The sequence below is a fragment of the Salmo salar genome, chromosome ssa13, assembly GCF_905237065.1.
Source record: "Salmo salar chromosome ssa13, Ssal_v3.1, whole genome shotgun sequence".
In the NCBI taxonomy this organism is placed as follows: Eukaryota; Metazoa; Chordata; class Actinopteri; order Salmoniformes; family Salmonidae; genus Salmo; species Salmo salar.
Genome location: NC_059454.1, coordinates 11,032,684 through 11,053,649, shown reverse-complemented (window position 1 = coordinate 11,053,649; position 20,966 = coordinate 11,032,684). Strand labels below are relative to the sequence as shown.

At 45.1% G+C, this 20,966-nt stretch overlaps 1 protein-coding gene across 2 annotated transcripts; it reads left to right on the top strand.

The window, feature by feature from the left end:
* Positions 1-189: 189 nt before the first annotated feature.
* Positions 190-19,571, top strand: LOC106566422 (transmembrane 9 superfamily member 4). Of its 2 annotated transcripts, XM_014134439.2 has the most exons (17): positions 190-271; positions 3,562-3,675; positions 3,984-4,083; positions 4,279-4,435; positions 4,536-4,668; positions 6,523-6,646; positions 6,821-6,939; positions 8,181-8,363; positions 8,598-8,730; positions 8,917-8,998; positions 9,289-9,364; positions 9,470-9,553; positions 9,904-10,079; positions 10,248-10,311; positions 16,238-16,357; positions 16,566-16,655; positions 16,770-19,571. In XM_014134439.2, the coding sequence occupies exons 1-17, from the start codon at positions 236-238 to the stop codon at positions 16,917-16,919; spliced, it is 1,941 nt and encodes a 646-aa protein (XP_013989914.1). In that variant the 5' UTR covers positions 190-235; the 3' UTR covers positions 16,920-19,571. The 2 variants fall into 2 exon arrangements, with proteins under 2 accessions (XP_013989914.1, XP_013989915.1); XM_014134440.2 differs by lacking the exons at positions 16,238-16,357; positions 16,566-16,655; positions 16,770-19,571 and adding an exon at positions 10,437-10,880.
* Positions 19,572-20,966: the final 1,395 nt, after the last annotated feature.

Sequence of the window (20,966 nt, the reverse complement as noted above, 5' to 3'; positions counted from 1 at the left end):
CCAACAGATGCATATCTGTATTCCCAGTCATGTGAAACACATAGATTAGGGCCTAATGCATGTATTTCAATTGACTTATTTCCTTATATGAACTGTAACTCAGTAAAATCTTTGAAATTGTTGTATACTGCGTTAATATTTTGTTCAGTATAAATTGCTGTCGCTAGATGACACTAGCACTAACAACACATTGTGTTGCTGATGGGGTACAGGTTTTGTTCACGTGACGTAACGAATGACACGTGTATTCAAGATGGCGGCCGCGGCGGTGGTAAGTGGACAGGAAAAAAATATATATTATATTCTTCCAACATCTGTCCGCTATCTACCTTCAAATAGAAGCATGTGGTTGTGTTAATATACCACGTGAAATTTAGAGTCATGATTTAACGACATTTATATGAGCTGTCTATCGACATTGGTTTGTCAATGGTGCAGCGAGCAGGGGATGTTGACCGCGCTAGCCAGCCAAAACAACTTGTCAGCTACTGCTAGCTAGTTAGATGTCAGCTTAGCCAAAAAATGTAATGTGCCTAACTAGCTAGTTACCTAGTTCGTACTCTGTATATGGGTCAAACATGACATGTATTTCAATTGCAGTTAGACAGTTAGCTTCATTAATTATCTAATTGTGACAGCGTAGTAGCCCTTTGGTGTAGCTAGGCTAACGTTAGCTGGCTTTGCCAACAACACAACTATCGTTCTCTAACTTGCCTAGCTACGTATACGCTTGCTAAAAGTTGTACTGGAAATGCGAAGCATAGGTAACTTGTTAGTTTTTATGTGGCAGCTAGCTAGTTCGAGGACCAGAGCCCAGACAAAAGGGGGCAGTTGTCTAGGTAACGTTAGCTAGATGGTTAATGTTAGCTAACTAGTATGTGGCTGGCAACTAGCTAGCTATGCATTTCCGGGTTGATTTATGTATTCTATAAGCTTAACCAAAGAGTATATCCTTTCTTAAAGTAACTATCTAGCTGCTGTTGCTTAGTCGACATGTCTCAACCATATATTTTATATAACTGCTGTTATCCGTGTGGCGATGTTTTCATGCACTCATTCGTATACAGAGGTAGATAACTCATTATTCATTTGAGACGAGACTGATATGATGCATTGGGTTTTTAAAGTTTTTCTTATTGTTTTCATCATCAACTCGGGGTCCCGAGTGGCGCAGCGGTCTAAGGCACTGCATAATAATAATTTGTTCTTAACTGACTTGTCTAGTTAAATAAAAGTTGCATTAAAAAAACCTCTACATTTACCTTTTCACTGTGTTAATGTTTCACTGTCTATCACATAATGCTCATTCTCACCCCTCCCAGACCAGTGCAATATGTATGGTTTTGGTCATACATTCATGGCTAGTGGTTGTGTAAACACGTACTCCACACAGGAAAGGAAAATCAGGCTTGACTGGTCTGACATTAGTTTAGTGGAAGGGCCTGCTAAATGTTGTAGTCTCTGTAAGTGAAAGGGTGATGTCCAGCTCTCACTCTGTACTAATATTTGGCATGCAGTTTTGTTAATGTAACACCCTTAAGCATACAGTAAGTATTCCAGAAGATCCTGTTCATAATGAGGGGTGTTCCTATACAGTCATTGGGATGTGTAAACATAGTCTTTCATTTGTGACTGGTTAGATGTAGTCCTGGTTAGATGTAGTCCTATGTAAATTATAGTCTCAACGTTTTGTCTAAGTCATCAAGCCATCTTGGATTGTACTGTGTGTGCCCAGAAGGCTAGTAAATTTGGATTTTATTAAGATCATGGCCTTGCTCTCTCTCTCAGGTTGAAACATTAGTCCCACCTTTACATATCCCTCTCTCAGGTTGAAACATTAGTCCCACCTTTACATATCCCTCTCTCAGGTTGAAACGTTAGTCCCACCTTTACATATCCCTCTCTCAGGTTGAAACGTTAGTCCCACCTTTACATATCCCTCTCTCAGGTTGAAACGTTAGTCCCACCTTTACATATCCCTCTCTCAGGTTGAAACGTTAGTCCCACCTTTACATATCCCTCTCTCAGGTTGAAACGTTAGTCCCACCTTTACATATTACATTTACATTTACATTTAAGTCATTTAGCAGACGCTCTTATCCAGAGCGACTTACAAAATGGTGCATTCACCTTATGATATCCAGTGGAACAACCACTTTACAATAGTGCATCTAAATCTTTTAAGGGGGGGTTAGAAGGATTACTTTATCCTATCCTAGGTATTCCTTAAAGAGGTGGGGTTTCAGGTGTCTCCGGAAGGTGGTGATTGACTCCGCTGTCCTGGTGTCGTGAGGGAGCTTGTTCCACCATTGGGGTGCCAGAGCAGCGAACAGTTTTGACTGGGCTGAGCGGGAACTGTGCTTCCTCAGAGGTAGGGGGGCCAGCAGGCCAGTGGTGGATGAACGCAGTGCCCTTGTTTGGGTGTAGGGCCTGATCAGAGCCTGAAGGTATGGAGGTGCCGTTCCCTTCACAGCTCCGTAGGCAATCACCATGGTCTTGTAGCGGATGCGAGCTTCAACTGGAAGCCAGTGGAGAGAGCGGAGGAGCGGGGTGACGTGAGAGAACTTGGGAAGGTTGAACACCAGACGGGCTGCGGCGTTCTGGATGAGTTGTAGGGGTTTAATGGCACAGGCAGGGAGCCCAGCCAACAGCGAGTTGCAGTAATCCAGACGGGAGATGACAAGTGCCTGGATTAGGACCTGCGCCGCTTCCTGTGTGAGGCAGGGTCGTACTCTGCGAATGTTGTAGAGCATGAACCTACAGGATCGGGTCACCGCCTTGATGTTAGTGGAGAACGACAGGGTGTTGTCCAGGATCACGCCAAGGTTCTTAGCACTCTGGGAGGAGGACACAAGGGAGTTGTCAACCGTGATGGCGAGATCATGGAACGGGCAGTCCTTCCCCGGGAGGAAGAGCAGCTCCGTCTTGCCGAGGTTCAGCTTGAGCTGGTGATCCGTCATCCACACTGATATCTCTGACAGACATGCAGAGATGCGATTCGCCGCCTGGTTATCAGAAGGGGGAAAGGAGAAGATTAATTGTGTGTCGTCTGCATAGCAATGATAGGAGAGACCATGTGAGGATATGACAGAGCCAAGTGACTTGGTGTATAGCGAGAATAGGAGAGGGCCTAGAACAGAGCCCTGGGGGACACCAGTGGTGAGAGCGCATGGTGCGGAGACAGATTCTCGCCACGCCACCTGGTAGGAGCGACCTGTCAGGTAGGACGCAATCCAAGCGTGGGCCGCGCCGGAGATGCCCAACTCGGAGAGGGTGGAAAGGATATCCCTCTCTCAGGTTGAAACGTTAGTCCCACCTTTACATATCCCAAAGGCATCTCCTTACCATTGATTTTCTTAATGTCTAAAGCAACTATGTGGCAACAGGGTCATTCAATATCAATTCAAATGAGTCAACTCTATCTACTGAGTGTTTTGGTATTCAGGTCCAAAAAGTCACCTCCTGACCTCCTTCTGCCAAGGGGCAAACATTTTAGTTCTAATCAAAGGGTCTTCTGTATAGCTTGGCCAACTAGTCCATTGACTGTTTGTTGTGTTGAAGGAGACGTGGTTGGCCCTGCTGCTGTTGTCCATGTTGCCTGGAGGGGTCCAGCCCTTTTACGTGCCTGGAGTTGCTCCAATGAACTTCCACCAGAACAGTGTTGTAGAGATTAAGGTAAGTTAAACAACCACACCTTTTTTAGCCTAGTTCTAGCCCTCTTATGTATGCTTCATCGGGTATATAGTACTCTATTCTGCCTTGGCTTGTTGTGGATTCACTAAGTTAGCATAGTTTTTTTCTGGGTATGATGAACTGTGTTATTGTCTAAGCTTGATAGATGGACTAAAGCTTGTTAGCTCCAAGGCTTTCCAAGGCAGGCTGAGGTGGATACTAGTATTGGTTGTGTAGCCTATTGGCATGTGTTTGGCAGGTCAGGCAGTCAGTCACTCAATTAAATGGGCACATTGACCTTTCCCCCCCAGGCCGTGAAGCTGACCAGCTCCCGGACTCAGCTTCCCTATGAATACTACTCCCTGCCCTTCTGTCAGCCTGATAAAGTGGTCTACAAAGCAGAGAACCTGGGTAAGAAAGCAGCTCTCTGTTCTTCTCACATGTAGAAGTGTTGATCTGTGTCTTGTCGTTGTTTGGAAGGTTTGTGTATCCTTGTGTACAGTATTCTAAAGCATTGATTTGTGTTGTCTTTGTATGGGATTGATAATGATCTGTTACGCATAAAGACCCACACCATGAACTCCTACTAACTGTGTGCGTGCGCAGGGGAGGTGTTACGCGGGGATCGTATTGTGAACACCCCCTACTCGGTACTCATGACCCAGGACAGGAAGTGTAATGTGGTTTGTGCCAAGCTGAAACTCAACGTGCAGCAGAGCAAACTGGTGGCTGAGCGCATCCAGGAAGAGTACTATGTTCACCTGTGAGTACCCTTCCTTCCTCATTACTCGGTCCAGTAATCAGGTGACTGTGTACAATGCTGTTGTAGGCTCCATGTTAATCCTGTCTATAAACTCCCACAGCATTGCAGACAACCTCCCAGTGGCCACGCGACTGGAGTTCTACCCCAACAAAGAGGCAGAGGAGGAGAAGGATTTGGTGAAGGATGTCCAGTTTGAACACGGCTACAGACTGGGCTTCACTGAGAACAGCAAGGTACAGAACCTCCTTGCCAGGGCCTCGTTAAAGCATGGAGAGAGAGTATGGACACATCCGTATGAGATTAGGGGAGTGGGAACTCTGAATTTTGCTCGTCTATTATAGAACAGCTCGTGTTGTCCGGTAGAGTTATCTTTAGTGTATGAACCTTTGCATTCTGTAGTCTCTCTACTATAGTTCTACCTACATACAGTTGAAGTCGGAAGTTTACATACACTTAGGTTGGAGTCATTAACTTGTTTTTCAACCACTCCACAAATTTCTTGTTAACAAACTGTAGTTTTGGCAAGTCGGTTAGGACATCTACTTTGTGCATGACGCAAGTCATTTTCCCAACAAATGTTTACAGACAGATTATTTCACTTATAATTCACTATCACAATTCCAGTGGGTCAGAAGTTTACATACACTAAGTTGACTGTGCCTTCAAACAGCTTGGAAAATTCCAGAAAATGATGTCATGGCTTTAGAAGCTTCTGATAGGCTAATTGACATCATTTGAGTCAATTGGAGGTGTACCTGTGGATGTATTTCAAGGCCTACCTTCAAACTCAGTGCCTCTTTGCTTGACATCATGGGAAAATCAAAAGAAATCAGCCAAGACCTCAGAAAAACAATTGTAGACCACAAGTCTGGTTCATCCTTGGGAGCAATTTCCAAATGCCTGAAGGTACCACATTCATCTGTACAAGCAATAGTACGCAAGTATAAACACCATGGGACCACGCAGCCGTCATACCGCTCAGGAAGGAGACGCGTTCTGTCTCCTAGAGATGAACGTACTGTGGTGCGAAAAGTCCAAATCAATCCAAGAACAACAGCAAAGGACCTTGTGAAGATGCTGGAGGAAACGGGTACAAAAGTTTCTATATCCACAGTAAACGAGTCCTATATCGACATAACCTGAAAGGCCGCTCAGCAAGGAAGAAGCCACTGCTCCAAAACCGCCATTAAAAAAAGCCAGACTACGGTTTGCAACTGCACATGGGTACAAAGATTGTACTTTTTGGAGAAATGTCCTCTGGTCTGATGAAACAAAAATGGAATTGTTTGACCATAATGACCATTATGTTTGGAGGAAAAAGGGGGAGGCTTGCAAGCCGAAGAACACCATCCCAACCGTGAAGCACGGGGGTGGCAGCATCATGTTTTGGGGGTGCTTTGCTGCAGGAGGGACTGGTGCAATTCACAAAATAGATTGCATATTGAAGCAACATCTAAAGACGACATCAGTCAGGAAGTTAAAGCTTGGTCGCAAATGGGTCTTCCAAATGGACAATGACCCCAAGCATACTTCCAAAGTTGTGGCAAAATGGCTTAAGGACAACAAAGTCAAGGTATTGGAGTGGCCATCACAAAGCCCTGACCTCAATCCCATAGAAAATATGTTGGCAGAACTGAAAAAGCATGTGCAAGCAAGTAGGCCTACAAGCCTGACTCAGTTACACCAGCTCTTGTCAGGAGGAATGGGCCAAGATTCACCTGACTTATTGTGGGAAGCTTGTGGAAGGCTACAAGAAATGTTTGACTGAAGTTAAACAATTTAAAGGCAATGTTACTCAATTAGTATTCGGTATGTAAACTTCTGACCCACTGGGAATAAAAACTGAAAAATCATTTTCTCTATTCTGACATTTTACATTATTAAAATAAAGTGGTGATCCTAACTGACCTAAGACAGGGAATTTTTACTAGGATTAAATGTCAGGTATTGTGAAACTGAGTTTAAATGTATTTGGCTAAGGTGTATGTAAACTTCCGACTTCAACTGTAACTACCTGTCCTTCATTCTGTTGTCTATAGTTCTACCTACATAACCACCTGGATTTCATTCGGTTGTCTCTACTATAGTTCTACCTACACAACCACCTGTCCTTCATCATCTACTACCACAAGGAGAAGGTGGAGGAGGAGGAAGAGCACAACTACAGAGTTGTACGTTTTGAGGTGGTTCCCCAGAGTGTCAAGGTGGAGGGTAAGTTGAGCTGGTTTTCCACAGTGTCAAGGTGAAGTTACACAGCGTCCTGTCTGAGGTACGAACGGTTTATTCCAGCCAAATAAACACAGAGACAAGCGTTAGATAATACAGCCTTTGTTTCAATCCTTCCCCTCCTATTTGTTAATTGTCTCTGTCTGGATCCTTCTGCAGACCTGAAGGCTGACGATAAGGGGCTGTGTACCCTGCCCGAGGCCACTAGCTCAGCTCCTCAGGAGATTGACCCGTCCAAGGAGAATGACGTTCTCTTCACCTATTCCGTCCGCTGGGAGGTAAGTGGCACGGCCCTTCTCTTTACGTTCAATCTTTAGGTCCCAGAGTCTGAGCGACAGTGAAGATTCAGTGAAGATTTAGTATTGTTATCTGTAAAGTGTTGAGACGTTGGATACACTTGAGGGGTCCTCTTCACTGAGGAATGTGCTTATTTATGAAGGTTCTTTGGTATATTTTTCTTTGTGTTTGTTCGGATTTTTCGTTATTTAGCCCTCCGAAAAGGCTCACCAGGAAGCACACAATGTCATGACTCGTGTTTTGTCCTTAATTTTATTTTAAATCAAATGACCACAGGTCATAAACCTGAAATACAACAAACAAATAATGACAATATATTTTTTAAGATATAATATATATTATTCAAGTAATATAATGGAAATCAAATAAGCCTGCAACACCATCAAAGGTGTGGCAAATCTGGCTTAAAACAGCACCGACTACATCACCCAGAATGCCCAGCGCCAGAGGAGCATGCGCACAGTGACTCTGCTGTCACAGGTTGTTATGGACGCTGTCACAGGACACAGAACCCATGCCACCACATGCCTCGTCCAAAGGATTTACACACGCACAAACGCAACATAATGCGGCACTCCACCATGGATCACCGAACCAAACCACCGCTATCACCACCAGAAACCAGCAGAGTGCTCCGAACAATCAGCACAATGCAAATGGCTGATAATAATAGCTTAATGCTATATAGCATCTGGGTCGCTGAGCTACCGCACCCAGCGAGCTACAAGTTACTCCCGGCTAACTAACACCGACACCGTGAGGTAAACGTTCAGTGCACAAACATATAAGTGACTTAAACATTAATGCTAGACTGAGTAGTTCGCAGTTACATACCAACGGGCTGTGTGCTCCTGATGATTGTCTGCGGTCAAGTGATTACCAGGTGCTGTAATTTAAGTCTCTAGTGAAGCTGCGCATGCGCACATAACGTAACATTTCTGAGCATCTAAGAAATTTAAAGAAATCACTCGTTCCCCATTTAATTGAACACATCAGACCCATTTGCTTCTCTTTTATATATATATATATATTATTTTTTTTTTTTTCCTGAGTGAGCTAGAAGTCTCAACAGTGTTTTCTAGACTCCTGCCTTGATTTATGTAATTGCTTGTCTTCTAATGGAAGGTTCTCTAGACAAAGATACCTTGGTCTCATTGGGACTCTGCCTAAAGAAATGTCAATGGCCTGACTTGGCCCCCTGTTTGTTTCTCCCTCCCTGTAGGAGAGCCAGGTGAAATGGGCATCTCGCTGGGACACCTACCTGACCATGAGTGACGTGCAGATCCACTGGTTCTCCATCGTCAACTCCGTGGTGGTGGTCTTCTTCCTCTCTGGGATCCTCAGTATGATCATCATCAGGACCCTGAGGAAGGACATCGCCAACTACAACAGGGAGGATGACATCGTAAGAGACCCCACTTACTCTGCTAAATATGACATGGCTTTGGCATTTGACAGGACTTTGTGTGGCTGCAGCTGCAGGGAGAGTCTCGGTTAAATAATTGTGAGACTGAAGAGATTAGGATTTAAAATGTGCCATATGTCCACCCTCTGAAGACGAGTGTTTTACTTCCTGTTGTGTGAATTCATGTGGGTAGTGTGTCACTAAAATATCTTGACCAATGCCTATCTTCGCTAGGAGGACACCATGGAGGAGTCAGGCTGGAAGAACGTCCATGGTGACGTGTTCAGACCTCCACAGTATCCCATGATCCTCAGCTCTCTGCTGGGCTCAGGCATACAGCTCTTCTGCATGATCCTCATCGTCATCTGTGAGTGTGCTGTAAACAGACTTCTAGAACCTCGTTTCAAAAGCACTCTTATCTACCAACTGCCATTTTCATCGAGGAATTGTAATCGCTGGATATGGTCCATCCACCACAACTGGAGATGAAAGTGTGGTAGCCTGTGTGTCTCTGTGACGTGGGGCTGAAGCTGTTGTGTTTTCTGTCCTGTAGTCGTGGCCATGTTGGGGATGCTCTCTCCTTCCAGTAGAGGGGCCTTGATGACCACTTCCTGCTTCCTGTTCATGTTCATGGGGTAAGACAAGAGAGAGTCACCCTCCTTATGTCTCAGGCCGAATCCCAAATGGACCCCTATGCACTTGTGGAGATTTGATTGGTATAAGCGATATGGTGAAACTTCCACCTAGCCTATCAGAGATGCGGCATGGTTGAGCGATTTACCATATTGCTTACACCGAACACATCCTCTCAGATCTCCACAAGGTAACAGGGCCTAGGTGTCTGTTTGTGATTGGGCCTCTGGCTGTGCTCTGTGTGCTGTCTATACACTGGGAGAGGCATCAATAGGACTGTTTTCGCTTCCAGTGTGTTCGGTGGATACTTTGCTGGCAGACTCTACCGCACGCTGAAAGGTCATCGGTGGAAGAAGGGTGCTTTCTGTGTGAGTATTTCAAATGAACACTATCAATGACTAATGGCATATTATTTCTAATCAAACTTAGTGTCCGGTTGCCCTACTATTCATGTGTTTCTGCTCTGCCTGCAGACGGCCACTCTGTACCCGGCTGTGGTCTTCTGCATCTGCTTCGTCCTCAACTGTTTCATCTGGGGAGAGCACTCGTCTGGAGCTGTGAGCTAGCTAGTCTCCTACATATAGGCCCACTGTATAGCAACACATTCACTGTCTATAGAACCACTGTATAGGACCACTGTATAGCAACACATTCACTGTCTATAGGACCACTGTATAGCAACACATTCACTGTCTATAGGACCACTGTATTTGACCCAGAGAGGGCCATTGGTTTTTCACACGAGACATAGAAAATATGTAAAATCCACATGCTTTACAATTATACACAATGATCCGGAATACACATGTTCACTGAAATAGCATCAACACATTGTCTATCACCCTCAGAACAAGGACAGATGTTGGTGTGGACTATATCAACCTGTGACGTCTTCTTCCCTCCTCAGGTCCCCTTCACCACCATGCTGGCTCTACTCTGCATGTGGTTCGGTATCTCCATGCCGCTGGTCTACTTGGGCTACTACTTTGGCTTCCGCAAGCAGCCTTACGATAACCCCGTCCGCACCAATCAGATTCCTCGCCAGGTGCCTGAGCAGCGCTGGTACATGAACAAGTTTGTGGGGTGAGTTTCCTGTCAAGCCTACCTACTGATCTGCAGCAATCCATGTATACTCGTATTTTCGTGTAGACCGTCTTCTCATATTCGGTCGTAGAAGTTCATTAAACAGTAGTTTGGATTAAGTGGTTTTTTTTTGTTTTTTTTTAACACTTTCTCTTTCCCTTCTCAAAGAATTCTGATGGCTGGGATTCTACCGTTTGGTGCCATGTTCATTGAACTCTTCTTCATTTTCAGTGTGAGTAGAAGTCCTCTCCTATTAGCCTGTTGGAATATGAATTTCTGCCGTTTAACTGTAGCAGATACATTTTGTTTCTATCATTTCTTATGACTGACAAGAACTTTTGAACATCACGTCAGCAGTTACTAACCTCAATTCGGACTTTGACTCATCTGCCCTGGGTTCTTTGTGTACCGCTGGCCCAGTCTTTGGGCCACCCAAGAGGAGAAACGGGCGGGACAAAAGGCAGGAGAGCGGTATCCTGTTGAGACTAAGACAAAGTAAAACGGGCCACCGCTGTATTCAGTCACTTGATAATAAAATGGATGACCTCCGATCATGGATCTGCTAACAACAGGACTCTCATAACAGCAATATGTTTTTCTGAAGATAGCCAGGGGGTATCCAAGTCGATGGATTCTCCATTCACCGAGCAGACAGGAGATTGGATTCCGGGGAGTCCAGAGGGGAAGTCTCTTCAACAACAAATGGTGTGTTCTAGAGCTGCACCATTGAGAGCATGTTGACTGGCTGCATCACCGCTTGGTATGGCAACTGCTTGGCGTCTGTCTGCAAGGCGCCACAGAGGGTAGTGCGTGCAGCGCAGTACATCACTGGGGCTGAGTTCCCTGCCATCCAGGACCTCTGTACCAGGTGGTGTAAAAGGAAGGCCCTAAAAATTGTCAAAGACTCCAGCCAACCAAGTTCCAATGGCACGTTGTTAGCTAGTCCAAGTTTATCATTTTAAAAGGCTAATTGATCATTAGAAAACCCTTTTGCAATTATGTTAGCATAGCTGAAAATTGTTGTTCTGATTGAAGAAGCAATAAAACTGGCCTTTAGACTAGTTGAGTATCTGGAGCATCAGCATGGCCATAAACAAAGAACTTTCTTCTGAAACTCAGCAGTCTATTCTTGTTCTGAGAAATGAAGGCTATTCCATGCGAGAAATTGCCAAGAAACTGAAGATCTCGTACTACGCTGTGTACTACTCCATTCACAGAACAGCGCAAACTGGCCCTAACCAGAATAGAAAGAGTGGGAGGCCCCGATGCACAACTGAGCAAGATGACAAGTACATTAGTTTAGTTTGAGAAACATACGCCCTCAACTGGCAGCTTCATTAACTAGTACCTGCAAAACACCAGTCTCAACGTCAACAGTGAAGAGGTACTCCGGGATGCTGGCCTTCTAGGCAGAGTTGCAAAGAAAATGCCATATCTCAGACTGGCCAATAAAAATAAAATATTAAGATGGGCAAAAGAACACAGACACTGGACAGAGGAACTCTGCCTAGAAGGCCAGCATCCCGGAGTCACCTCTTCACTGTTGACGTTGAGACTGGTGTTTTGCGGGTACTATTTAATGAAGCTGCCAGTTGAGGACTTGTGAGGCGTCTGTTTCTCAAACTAAACACTCTAATGTACTTGTCCTCTTGCTCAGTTGTGCATCGGGGCCTCCCACTCTTTCCATTCTGGTTAGGGCCACTTTGCGCTGTTCTGTGAAGGGAGTAGTACACAGCGTAGTATGAGATCTTGAGTTTCTTGGCAATTTCTCGCCTTCATTTCTCAGAACAAGAATAGACTGAGTTTCAAAAGAAAGATTTGTTCCTGGCCATTTTGAGCCTGTAATCGAACCCACAAATGCTGATTCTCCAGATACTCAGCTAGCCTAAATAAGGCCAGTTTTATTGCTTCTTTAATCAGAACATCAGTTTTCAGCTGTGCTAACATAATTGCAGAAGGGTTTTCTAATGATCAATTAGCCTTTTTAAAATGATAAACTTGGATTAGCTATCACAACGTGTCATTGGAACACAGGAGTGATGGTTGCTGTTAATGGGCCTCTCTACGCCTATGTAGATATTCCATAAAAAAATCAGCCGTTTCCAGCTACAATTGTTAATGTTGTAAATGACTATGTCTACACTGTATTTCTGATCAATTTGATGTTATTTTAATGGACAAAAACGTGCTTTTCTTTTAAAAACAAGGACATTTCTAAGTGACCCCAAACTTTTGATTTGACTCAATGACCTCGTACCCCTGCACATGGACTCAACTGGTACCCCGTGTATATAGCCAAGTTATCGTTAATCATTGTGTATTCATTATTGCTTTTACTATTATTTCTCTTCGTTATTTTCTTTCTCTCTGCATTGTTGGGAAGGTCCTGTAAGTAAGCATTTCACTGTTAGTCTACACCTGTTTGTGAAGCATGTGATGTTTAAGATTTGTTTGGTGTGTGTGTGTGTGGACTTGTGCAGTGGAAGTCTCAACCTATTGTTCACTCCTCTTGGAATACCTGATGGTCAAATGCCCACCCTCCTGAGTTTAAAAAAAAAAAATCTGTTTTCGTAACTGCTGTATATATTACACCTCAGGACAACAACAAGCTGGCACATAAACTGTACAATACTATAAACAAGCAGAAAAGCATGCACCCGGAGGCTGCTTTTTTATCTTGTTGCCTGTGATTAAAAAAAATGTTTTATTCCACCTCACTAAAACACTTTATGCCCAACTTCTACAGTGCATTCGGATAGAGTTCAGACCCCTTGACTTTTTCCATATTTTGTTACATTAAAGCCTATTGATTAAATCGTTTTTTTTCCTCAATCTACACACACTACCCCATAATGACAAAGCAAAAACTGAAATCACATTTACATAAGTATTCAGACCCTTTACTCAGTACTTTGTTGAAGCACCTTTTGGCAGTGATTCCAGCCTTGAGTCTTCTTGGGTGTGACGCTACAAGCTTGGCAGACCTGTATTTGGGGAGTTTCTCCCATTCTTCTCTGCAGATCCTCTCAAGCTCAGTCAGGTTGGATGGGGAGTGTCACTGCACAGCTATTTTCAGGTCTGTCCAGAGATGTTCGTTCGGGTTTAACCTTCGCCCCCCAGTATGAGGTCTTGAGCGCACTGGAGCAGGTTTTCATCAAGGATCTCTCTGTACTTCGCTCCGTTCATCTTTCCCTCGATCCTGACTAGTCTCCCAGTCCCTGCTGTTTAAAAACATCCCCACAGCATGATGCTGCTACCACCATGCTTCACCTTAGGGATAGTGCCAGGTTTCCTCCAGACGTGATGCTTGGCATTCAGGCCAAAGATTGCTCAGGTTGGCTAAGCGTCCAGCTCCAGGAAGAGTCTTGGTGCTTCCAAACGTATTCCTTTAAAAATGATGGAGACCACTGGAACCTTAAATGCTGCAGAAATGTTTTGGTACCCTCCCCAGATCTGTGCCTCGACACAATCCTGTCTCGGAGCTCTACGGACAATTCCTTCGACCTCATTGCTTGGTTATTGCTCTGACATACACTGTCAACTGTGGGACCTTTTATATAGACAGGTGTGTGCCTTTCCAAATCATGTCCAATCAATTGAATTTACCACAGGTGGACTCTAATGAAGTTGTAGAAACATCTCAAGGATGATTAATGGAAACAGGATGCACCTGAGCTCAATTTCGAGTCGCATAGCAAAGGGTTTGAATAGTTATGTAAATAAGGTATTTCTGTTTAAAAACAAACAAACATTTTCTCTGTCATTATGGGGTATTTTGTGTGTGTGTGTGTAGATACTTTTATTTTAGAATAAGGCTGTAACAAAAGGGTTGTGGGAAAAGTCAAGGGGTCTGAATACTTGCCGAATTAACTGTATCAACACGTCTCTTTCGCCAGTAAGGGCTATAAAGTCCTAGACCACTGTTACTCAACCCACAAACAAGCATACAAGGCCCTCCCCGTTCCCCTTTCTGCAAATCAGATCATGACTCGGCAGGTAGTCTAGCAAAGGGTTTGGGCCAGTAACCAAAAGGTTGCCGGTTCGAATCTCTGAGCCAACTAGGTGAAAAATATGTCTGTGTCCTTGAGCAAGGCACTTAACCCTAACTGCTCCTGTAAATCCCTCTGGATGACATTGTCTGTTAAATTATTATTTAAAAAATGTATCTGGTCAACACTCTCAACACCATGGGACTGGATGGTATTCCAGGGTGCGTTCTCAGAGCATGCTCAGACCAGCTGGCAGGCATCTTCAGTCATTTTCAACCTCTTCTTGTTCCAGTCTGTGATTTCCCCACAAGTTCACCACCATCATTCCTGTCCCCAAGAACTCTAAGGCTACCTGCAACAATGACTACCACCCTGTAGCACTCACTTCTGTAATCATGAAGTGCTTTGAGAGGCTGGTTATGGCACCCTAGACCCAACAGAGGATGCATCTCAATTGCCCTCCACTGCGCTCTACTACCTGGACAAAAGGAACACCTATGTGAGAATGCTGTTCATCGACTACAGCTCAGCATTCAACACCATAGTGCCTTCCCAAGTTCATCACTAAGCTCAGAACCCTGGGACTGAACACCTCCCTCTGCAATTGGATCCTGGACTTCGTCATGGGCTGACCCCAGGTTGTGAAAGTAGGCAACAACACTTCCGCCACGCTGACCCTCAACACGGGGGCCCTTCAGCGGTTTATGCTTAGCCCCCTCCCTGTGTGGCCAAGCACCACTCCAACTCCCAAGTTTGCTGACGACACTGCAGTGGTAGGCCTGGTCACCAACGGCGATGAGACAGCCTACAGGGAGGAGGCTGGAGACTTGGCAGTGTAGTGCCACGACAATAACCTCTCCCTTTAGCAAGAAAGACCAAGGAGTTGATCGTGGACCACAGGAAACACCTCCATCCACATTGATGGGCCGCAGCAGAAGAATAACCAATCAGATCTATACATGATATTTCTATGTTTGCATACTGTACGTGGGTTTAAGTCTAACCCATGTCTAACCCATGTTGTCTCTGCTGTACGTGGCCCTGGTCTAACCCATGTTGTCTCTGCTGTACGTGGCCCTGGTCTAACCCATGTTGTCTCTGCTGTACGTGGCCCTGGTCTAACCCATGTTGTCTCTGCTGTACGTGGCCCTGGTCTAACCCATGTTGTCTCTGCTGTACGTGGCCCTGGTCTAACCCATGTTGTCTCTGCTGTACGTGGCCCTGGTCTAACCCATGTTGTCTCTGCTGTACGTGGCCCTGGTCTAACCCATGTTGTCTCTGCTGTACGTGGCCCTGGTCTAACCCATGTTGTCTCTGCTGTACGTGGCCCTGGTCTAACCCATGTTGTCTCTGCTGTACGTGGCCCTGGTCTAACCCATGTTGTCTCTGCTGTATGTGGCCCTGGTCTAACCCATGTTGTCTCTGCTGTACGTGGCCCTGGTCTAACCCATGTTGTCTCTGCTGTACGTGGCCCTGGTCTAACCCATGTTGTCTCTGCTGTACGTGGCCCTGGTCTAACCCATGTTGTCTCTGCTGTACGTGGCCCTGGTCTAACCCATGTTGTCTCTGCTGTACGTGGCCCTGGTCTAACCCATGTTGTCTCTGCTGTACGTGGCCCTGGTCTAACCCATGTTGTCTCTGCTGTACGTGGCCCTGGTCTAACCCATGTTGTCTCTGCTGTACGTGGCCCTGGTCTAACCCATGTTGTCTCTGCTGTACGTGGCCCTGGTCTAACCCATGTTGTCTCTGCTGTACGTGGCCCTGGTCTAACCCATGTTGTCTCTGCTGTACGTGGCCCTGGTCTAACCCATGTTGTCTCTGCTGTACGTGGCCCTGGTCTAACCCATGTTGTCTCTGCTGTACGTGGCCCTGGTCTAACCCATGTTGTCTCTGCTGTACGTGGCCCTGGTCTAACCCATGTTGTCTCTGCTGTACGTGGCCCTGGTCTAACCCATGTTGTCTCTGCTGTACGTGGCCCTGGTCTAACCCATGTTGTCTCTGCTGTACGTGGCCCTGGTCTAACCCATGTTGTCTCTGCTGTACGTGGCCCTGGTCTAACCCATGTTGTCTCTGCTGTACGTGGCCCTGGTCTAACCCATGTTGTCTCTGCTGTATGTGGCCCTGGTCTACGAGGTGTTTGTCTGACTGTAAGCTGTTCTCCCTCTGCAGGCCATCTGGGAGAACCAGTTCTACTACCTGTTTGGTTTCCTCTTCCTGGTGTTCATCATCCTGGTGGTGTCCTGCTCCCAGATTAGTATCGTCATGGTCTACTTCCAGCTCTGTGCGGAGGTGAGACGGGACCCTGCTGTGTGGGTGTATAGATGGGGCTTTTGCATAGTAAAAGCATGGAGTGTGTGAAGAGAAGTTCAGAGACATTAAGTTCTCAACCGCAGTGGAACTGGATAGAGAAGACAGGTGGTATAGTAGTATGATGAGTGGGTCGCTCCACTAGTTGTGACGTCACAGAGTTACCAACTGTCTTGTCTGTCTCCTGCAGGACTACCGGTGGTGGTGGAGGACCTTCCTGGTATCAGGGGGCTCAGCCTTCTACGTTCTTGTTTATGCCATTTTCTACTTTGTCAACAAGGTAAACGACATATTGAGATGACGTTTTGAAAGTTATTCTATATTTTTTTTTTTGCATGCTTAGATTGGGTGGTAGCTGTCTAACAAGTTGACATTGTGTGTTTCTCTCTTCCAGCTGGACATTGTGGAGTTTATCCCTTCCCTGTTATACTTTGGTTACACAGCTCTCATGGTCCTGTCCTTCTGGCTACTTACAGGGACAATCGGCTTTTACGCAGCATACATGTTCATACGGAAGATCTACGCTGCCGTCAAAATCGACTGAGTTTGGTTTTGCTGCTGGTTTTTTGCCACATTTTCTTGTTCCGTTTTAATTTTTGTATTCTTCATGTCCAGCAAACACTGACTTCTGTGGAAGGAAGGAAGGAAGGAAGGAAGGAAGGAAGGAAGGAAGGAAGGAAGGAAGGAAGGAAGGAAGGAAGGAAGGAAGGAAGGAAGGAAGGAAGCATGAGGTGGGTATTGTGGAACAGTGCCACCCACAGGCATAGGGAGAGAACAGCAAGATGACGCTGCCTGCTAGCTCAACGCTCCCCCTCCCTCCGTTATTGGTGTCCACAGAGACAAAGTTCCTCTGGGACAGTCCATGTTTTTCTGTGTTTCACCTTGGACACAACATGGGCCAAAGCATGTCAATTGAAAGTCTGTATGTTTTAGTGTCTGCTTTGGGAGTTGGACAATCAATGACGTGCATTGGTTCAGAACTTCACTTTGTTTTTAAAATCACTTCTCTGTAAGATGTTTTAGTCTGACCTTTTGTCTCTGTTTCTCTTTCTCGCTCTCTGTCTTTCGGTCTCTCTTCTGTCTGTCGATCTCTGTCTCAGTGTGTTAGTTTATTTGAGGTTCTAATCTTTATTCCAGATGATCAGGATGGTTGGGAGGTCACACGGTGGTAATGGCACTAAGAATGATTTGGTTTAGCTGGGAAATGGAAATCTAACATTGGAACAAGGATATTACAATGTTCTGTTTTTTTATTTTTTTATTGTGGTTTCCATGTCCTGGTGTGACCATTTCAACCACAACCAAAATCAGAATCTAAATGTTTTTCCTGGAGAGAGAATCTCTCACATTGAGGTAACCGATTGTGTAAAATGAAATTCTCCTCTGCAAATACTACTTCCATGAGTAATTAATCTGATGTGCTAGGGAAGTCAAGTTGGCTTAAGGCGGTTGAAATATTAAATGATATGGAACAAAAAAGTAAATTGTTGATGGGAAAAGTAGTATTTTTCATCTTCAAATCACCGTTCTAGTATGAGCTTTAGCCTAGGGGGGAAAAACGACTTGTTTTTAAATGGTTGACTCGTAATGTAATGGTGTCCAATGTAAATGGCTCCATGGTCTCACTGAACTATGCATTTTTTTTTGGGGGGGGGTTGATCTTTTGTTTTGATTTTTAACACCTCGTTCAGTGAGACCTGCTATTCTAACAGAGGTTATCTATCGGTGTTGACTATCCCTGAGCATCAATGTTTCTACTAGGATCGCCTTAGCAACACAGGGTTCTGTCAATGAGCCTCTGAATGGAGTACAGTTGATTCGTATAAACAACCTCTAAAATGGAGTACAGTTGTTTCCCATAAACAACCTGTAAATTAAGGACTGTTGTGTTTCCCATAAACAACAGGCCCAATCAGTGCTGTACAAGGTTGACAATGTGTTTTAGATTCAGTGGATAGGAATGAACTGGTTCTTCACTGGGTTTACTCTATCTGGCTGTCTTTACACAAGTAGCCCACTTCTGATATTATTGGCAAAAGAGCTGATCTTATTGGTCAATATACCAATTATTGGCAAAAGAGCTGAACTGGACTGCTGGGGGAACACTGGCTCTGTTACCCAGAGTTATAATTTCCCGCTGGGGGTTCACACCGTCTTGTAGCTGGAGTTCCTATGAAGGCTGAGACTGAAATGCTGAAGATCCTGCATGTTGAAACACTGGCCCTACACAACGGATAGAATGTTCCATTGGGGTGTTGGGGACTAAAAACATTAAAGACCTTTCTATCTTGGACACATTTTACTTTATGGCTCTGATTACACTGGCAGCCCAATTTTTTTTAAATCTAAGATGATCTGATTGGTCAAAAGAGAAAGTAGTGAGAGAAAAAAATATCAGAATTGAGCTGCCTGTGTAAACGAAGGCTATAAAACGTTATTCTAAGTGCCAGTTTCCCAGGCCCAGATTAAGCCTAGTCCTGCAACAAAAATGATGACCCATGGACCCTTTAAGTCCAGGAAATGTTTAAATACATTTGAGAGCTGAGCTTTCAGAAACATAACCTTCAGGTCAACATTACTACCCCACTAGATCCTTCACCTGTTTTTTGTTGTTGTTGATTTAAAGAGCATAGAAACAGACTGTCTGGTAGAGGTGGGATCTCGCACAGCAGATGGTATTGGGATTGAATTGCACTGGAAGAGAGGAGGGAACCGACGCTGAGAGGGAATTACTCCATTCTGGGTGAATGATAATACAGTGAACCACTGAATGAATCATACCTCTCTCTGCCCCCTGTCTCCACTCTCCCTTAACAGTTTCTCTCTGCGTCTCTCTCACCTCCACATTATCCCATCAGCCTTTTCCTCCCCTCTGCTAGTGTCTGAAAGTGTTCCTGATCCACAGACAGACTTCCTCACCTGGGCCCTCTCAAACAAAATTCCAGGAGACATTTTCTACAGATGTGCTTTTGATTGGCATGAGCTGTGTATGTGTGTGAATGACTGTCAACTATGTATGTAAATGCAACGCGTTGTATTGTTTTTCCTGTTGTGGGGTTGTGACTGTATGTATAAAGATCATGTCATTGTTTTAGCCAAAAGCATGGTTTTTAAGAACCCCCCCCCCATTTCTTTACAGAATGTCCAGTTATATAATGTATGAAACAATTAAAGTGCTGATTCGTGAGAATTTGAATAAGTCTCCTTTTATGTATTCATTTATGCCATAAATGGTTGTCTGCTGGGATTTTGTGTGTGTTCATTTTACATTCACTAGATAAAGCCAGAGTAATGCTGAAGTGCCGTTGTCGTGTTGTCTCTATGCTGTGTGTCTTGAGGGTTGGTATCAGATTACACATTGTGTATCAAAACCATTTTGAGTTAGATTTTTTTTTAAATCTATAGCACAGTCTGTATCCTGTAAAGGTAATAGTGTTCCTATTAGTGTAGGTATACATAAACTCAGCAAAACAAAAAAGAAATGTCGTCTCACTGTCAACTGCGTTTTATTTTCAGCAAACTTAACATGTGTAAATATTTGTATGAACATAAGATTCAACAACTGAGACATAAACTGAACAAGTTCCACAGACACGTGACTAACAGAAATGGAATAATGTGTCCCTGAACAAAGGGGGGGTCAAAATCAAAAGTAACAGTCAGTATCTGATGTGGCCACCAGCTGCGTTAAGTACTGCAGTGCATCTCCTCCTCATGGACTGCACCAGATTAGTCAGTTCTTGCTGTGAGATGTTACCCCACTCTTCCACCAAGGCACCTGCAAGTTCCCGGACATTAATGGGTGGGGGAATAGCCCTAGCCCACACCCTCTGATCCAACAGGTCCCAGACGTGCTCAATGGGATTCAGGTCTTCGCTGGCCATGGCAGAACACTGACATTCCTGTCTAGCAGGAAATCACACACAGAGCGAGAAGTATGGCTGGTGGCATTGTCATGCTGGAGCGTCATGTCAGGATGAGCCTGCAGGAAGGGTACCACATGAGGGAGGAGGATGTCTTCCCTGTGACGCACAGCGTTGAGATTGCCTGCAATGACAACAAGCTCAGTCCAATGATGCTGTGACACACTGCCCCAGACCATGACGGACCCTCCACCTCCAATTCGATCCCGCTCCAGAGTACAGGCCTCGGTGTAACGCTCATTCCTTGGACGATAAATGCGAATCCGACCATCAGCCCCTGGTGAGACAAAACCACGACTCGTCAGTGAAGAGCACTTTTTGCCAGTCCTGTCTGGTCCAGCGACGGTGGGTTTGTGCCCATAGGTGACGTTGTTGCCGGTGATGTTTGGTGAGGACCTGCCTTACAACAGGCCTACAAGCCCTCAGTCCAGCCTCTCAGCCTATTGCAGAAAGTGTGAGCCCTAATGGAGGGATTGTGCTTCCTGGTGTAACTCGGGCAGTTGTTGTTGCCATCCTGTACCTGTCCCGCAGGTGTGATGTTCGGATGTACCGATCCTGTGCAGATGTTATTACACGTGGTCTGCCACTGCGAGGCCGATCAGCTGTCCGTCCTATCTCCCTGTAGCGCTGTCCTAGGCGTCTCACAGTACGGACATTACAATTTATTG

Coding starts and splice junctions, on each gene's coding strand:
- LOC106566422 (XM_014134439.2), top strand. CDS start 236: ATGACACGTGTATTCAAGATGGCGGCCGCGGCGGTG. Junction 3,676..3,983: donor ACAGTGTTGTAGAGATTAAG/GTAAGTTAAACA, acceptor TTTCCCCCCCAG/GCCGTGAAGCTGACCAGCTC. Junction 4,669..6,522: donor GCTTCACTGAGAACAGCAAG/GTACAGAACCTC, acceptor TCTCTACTATAG/TTCTACCTACACAACCACCT.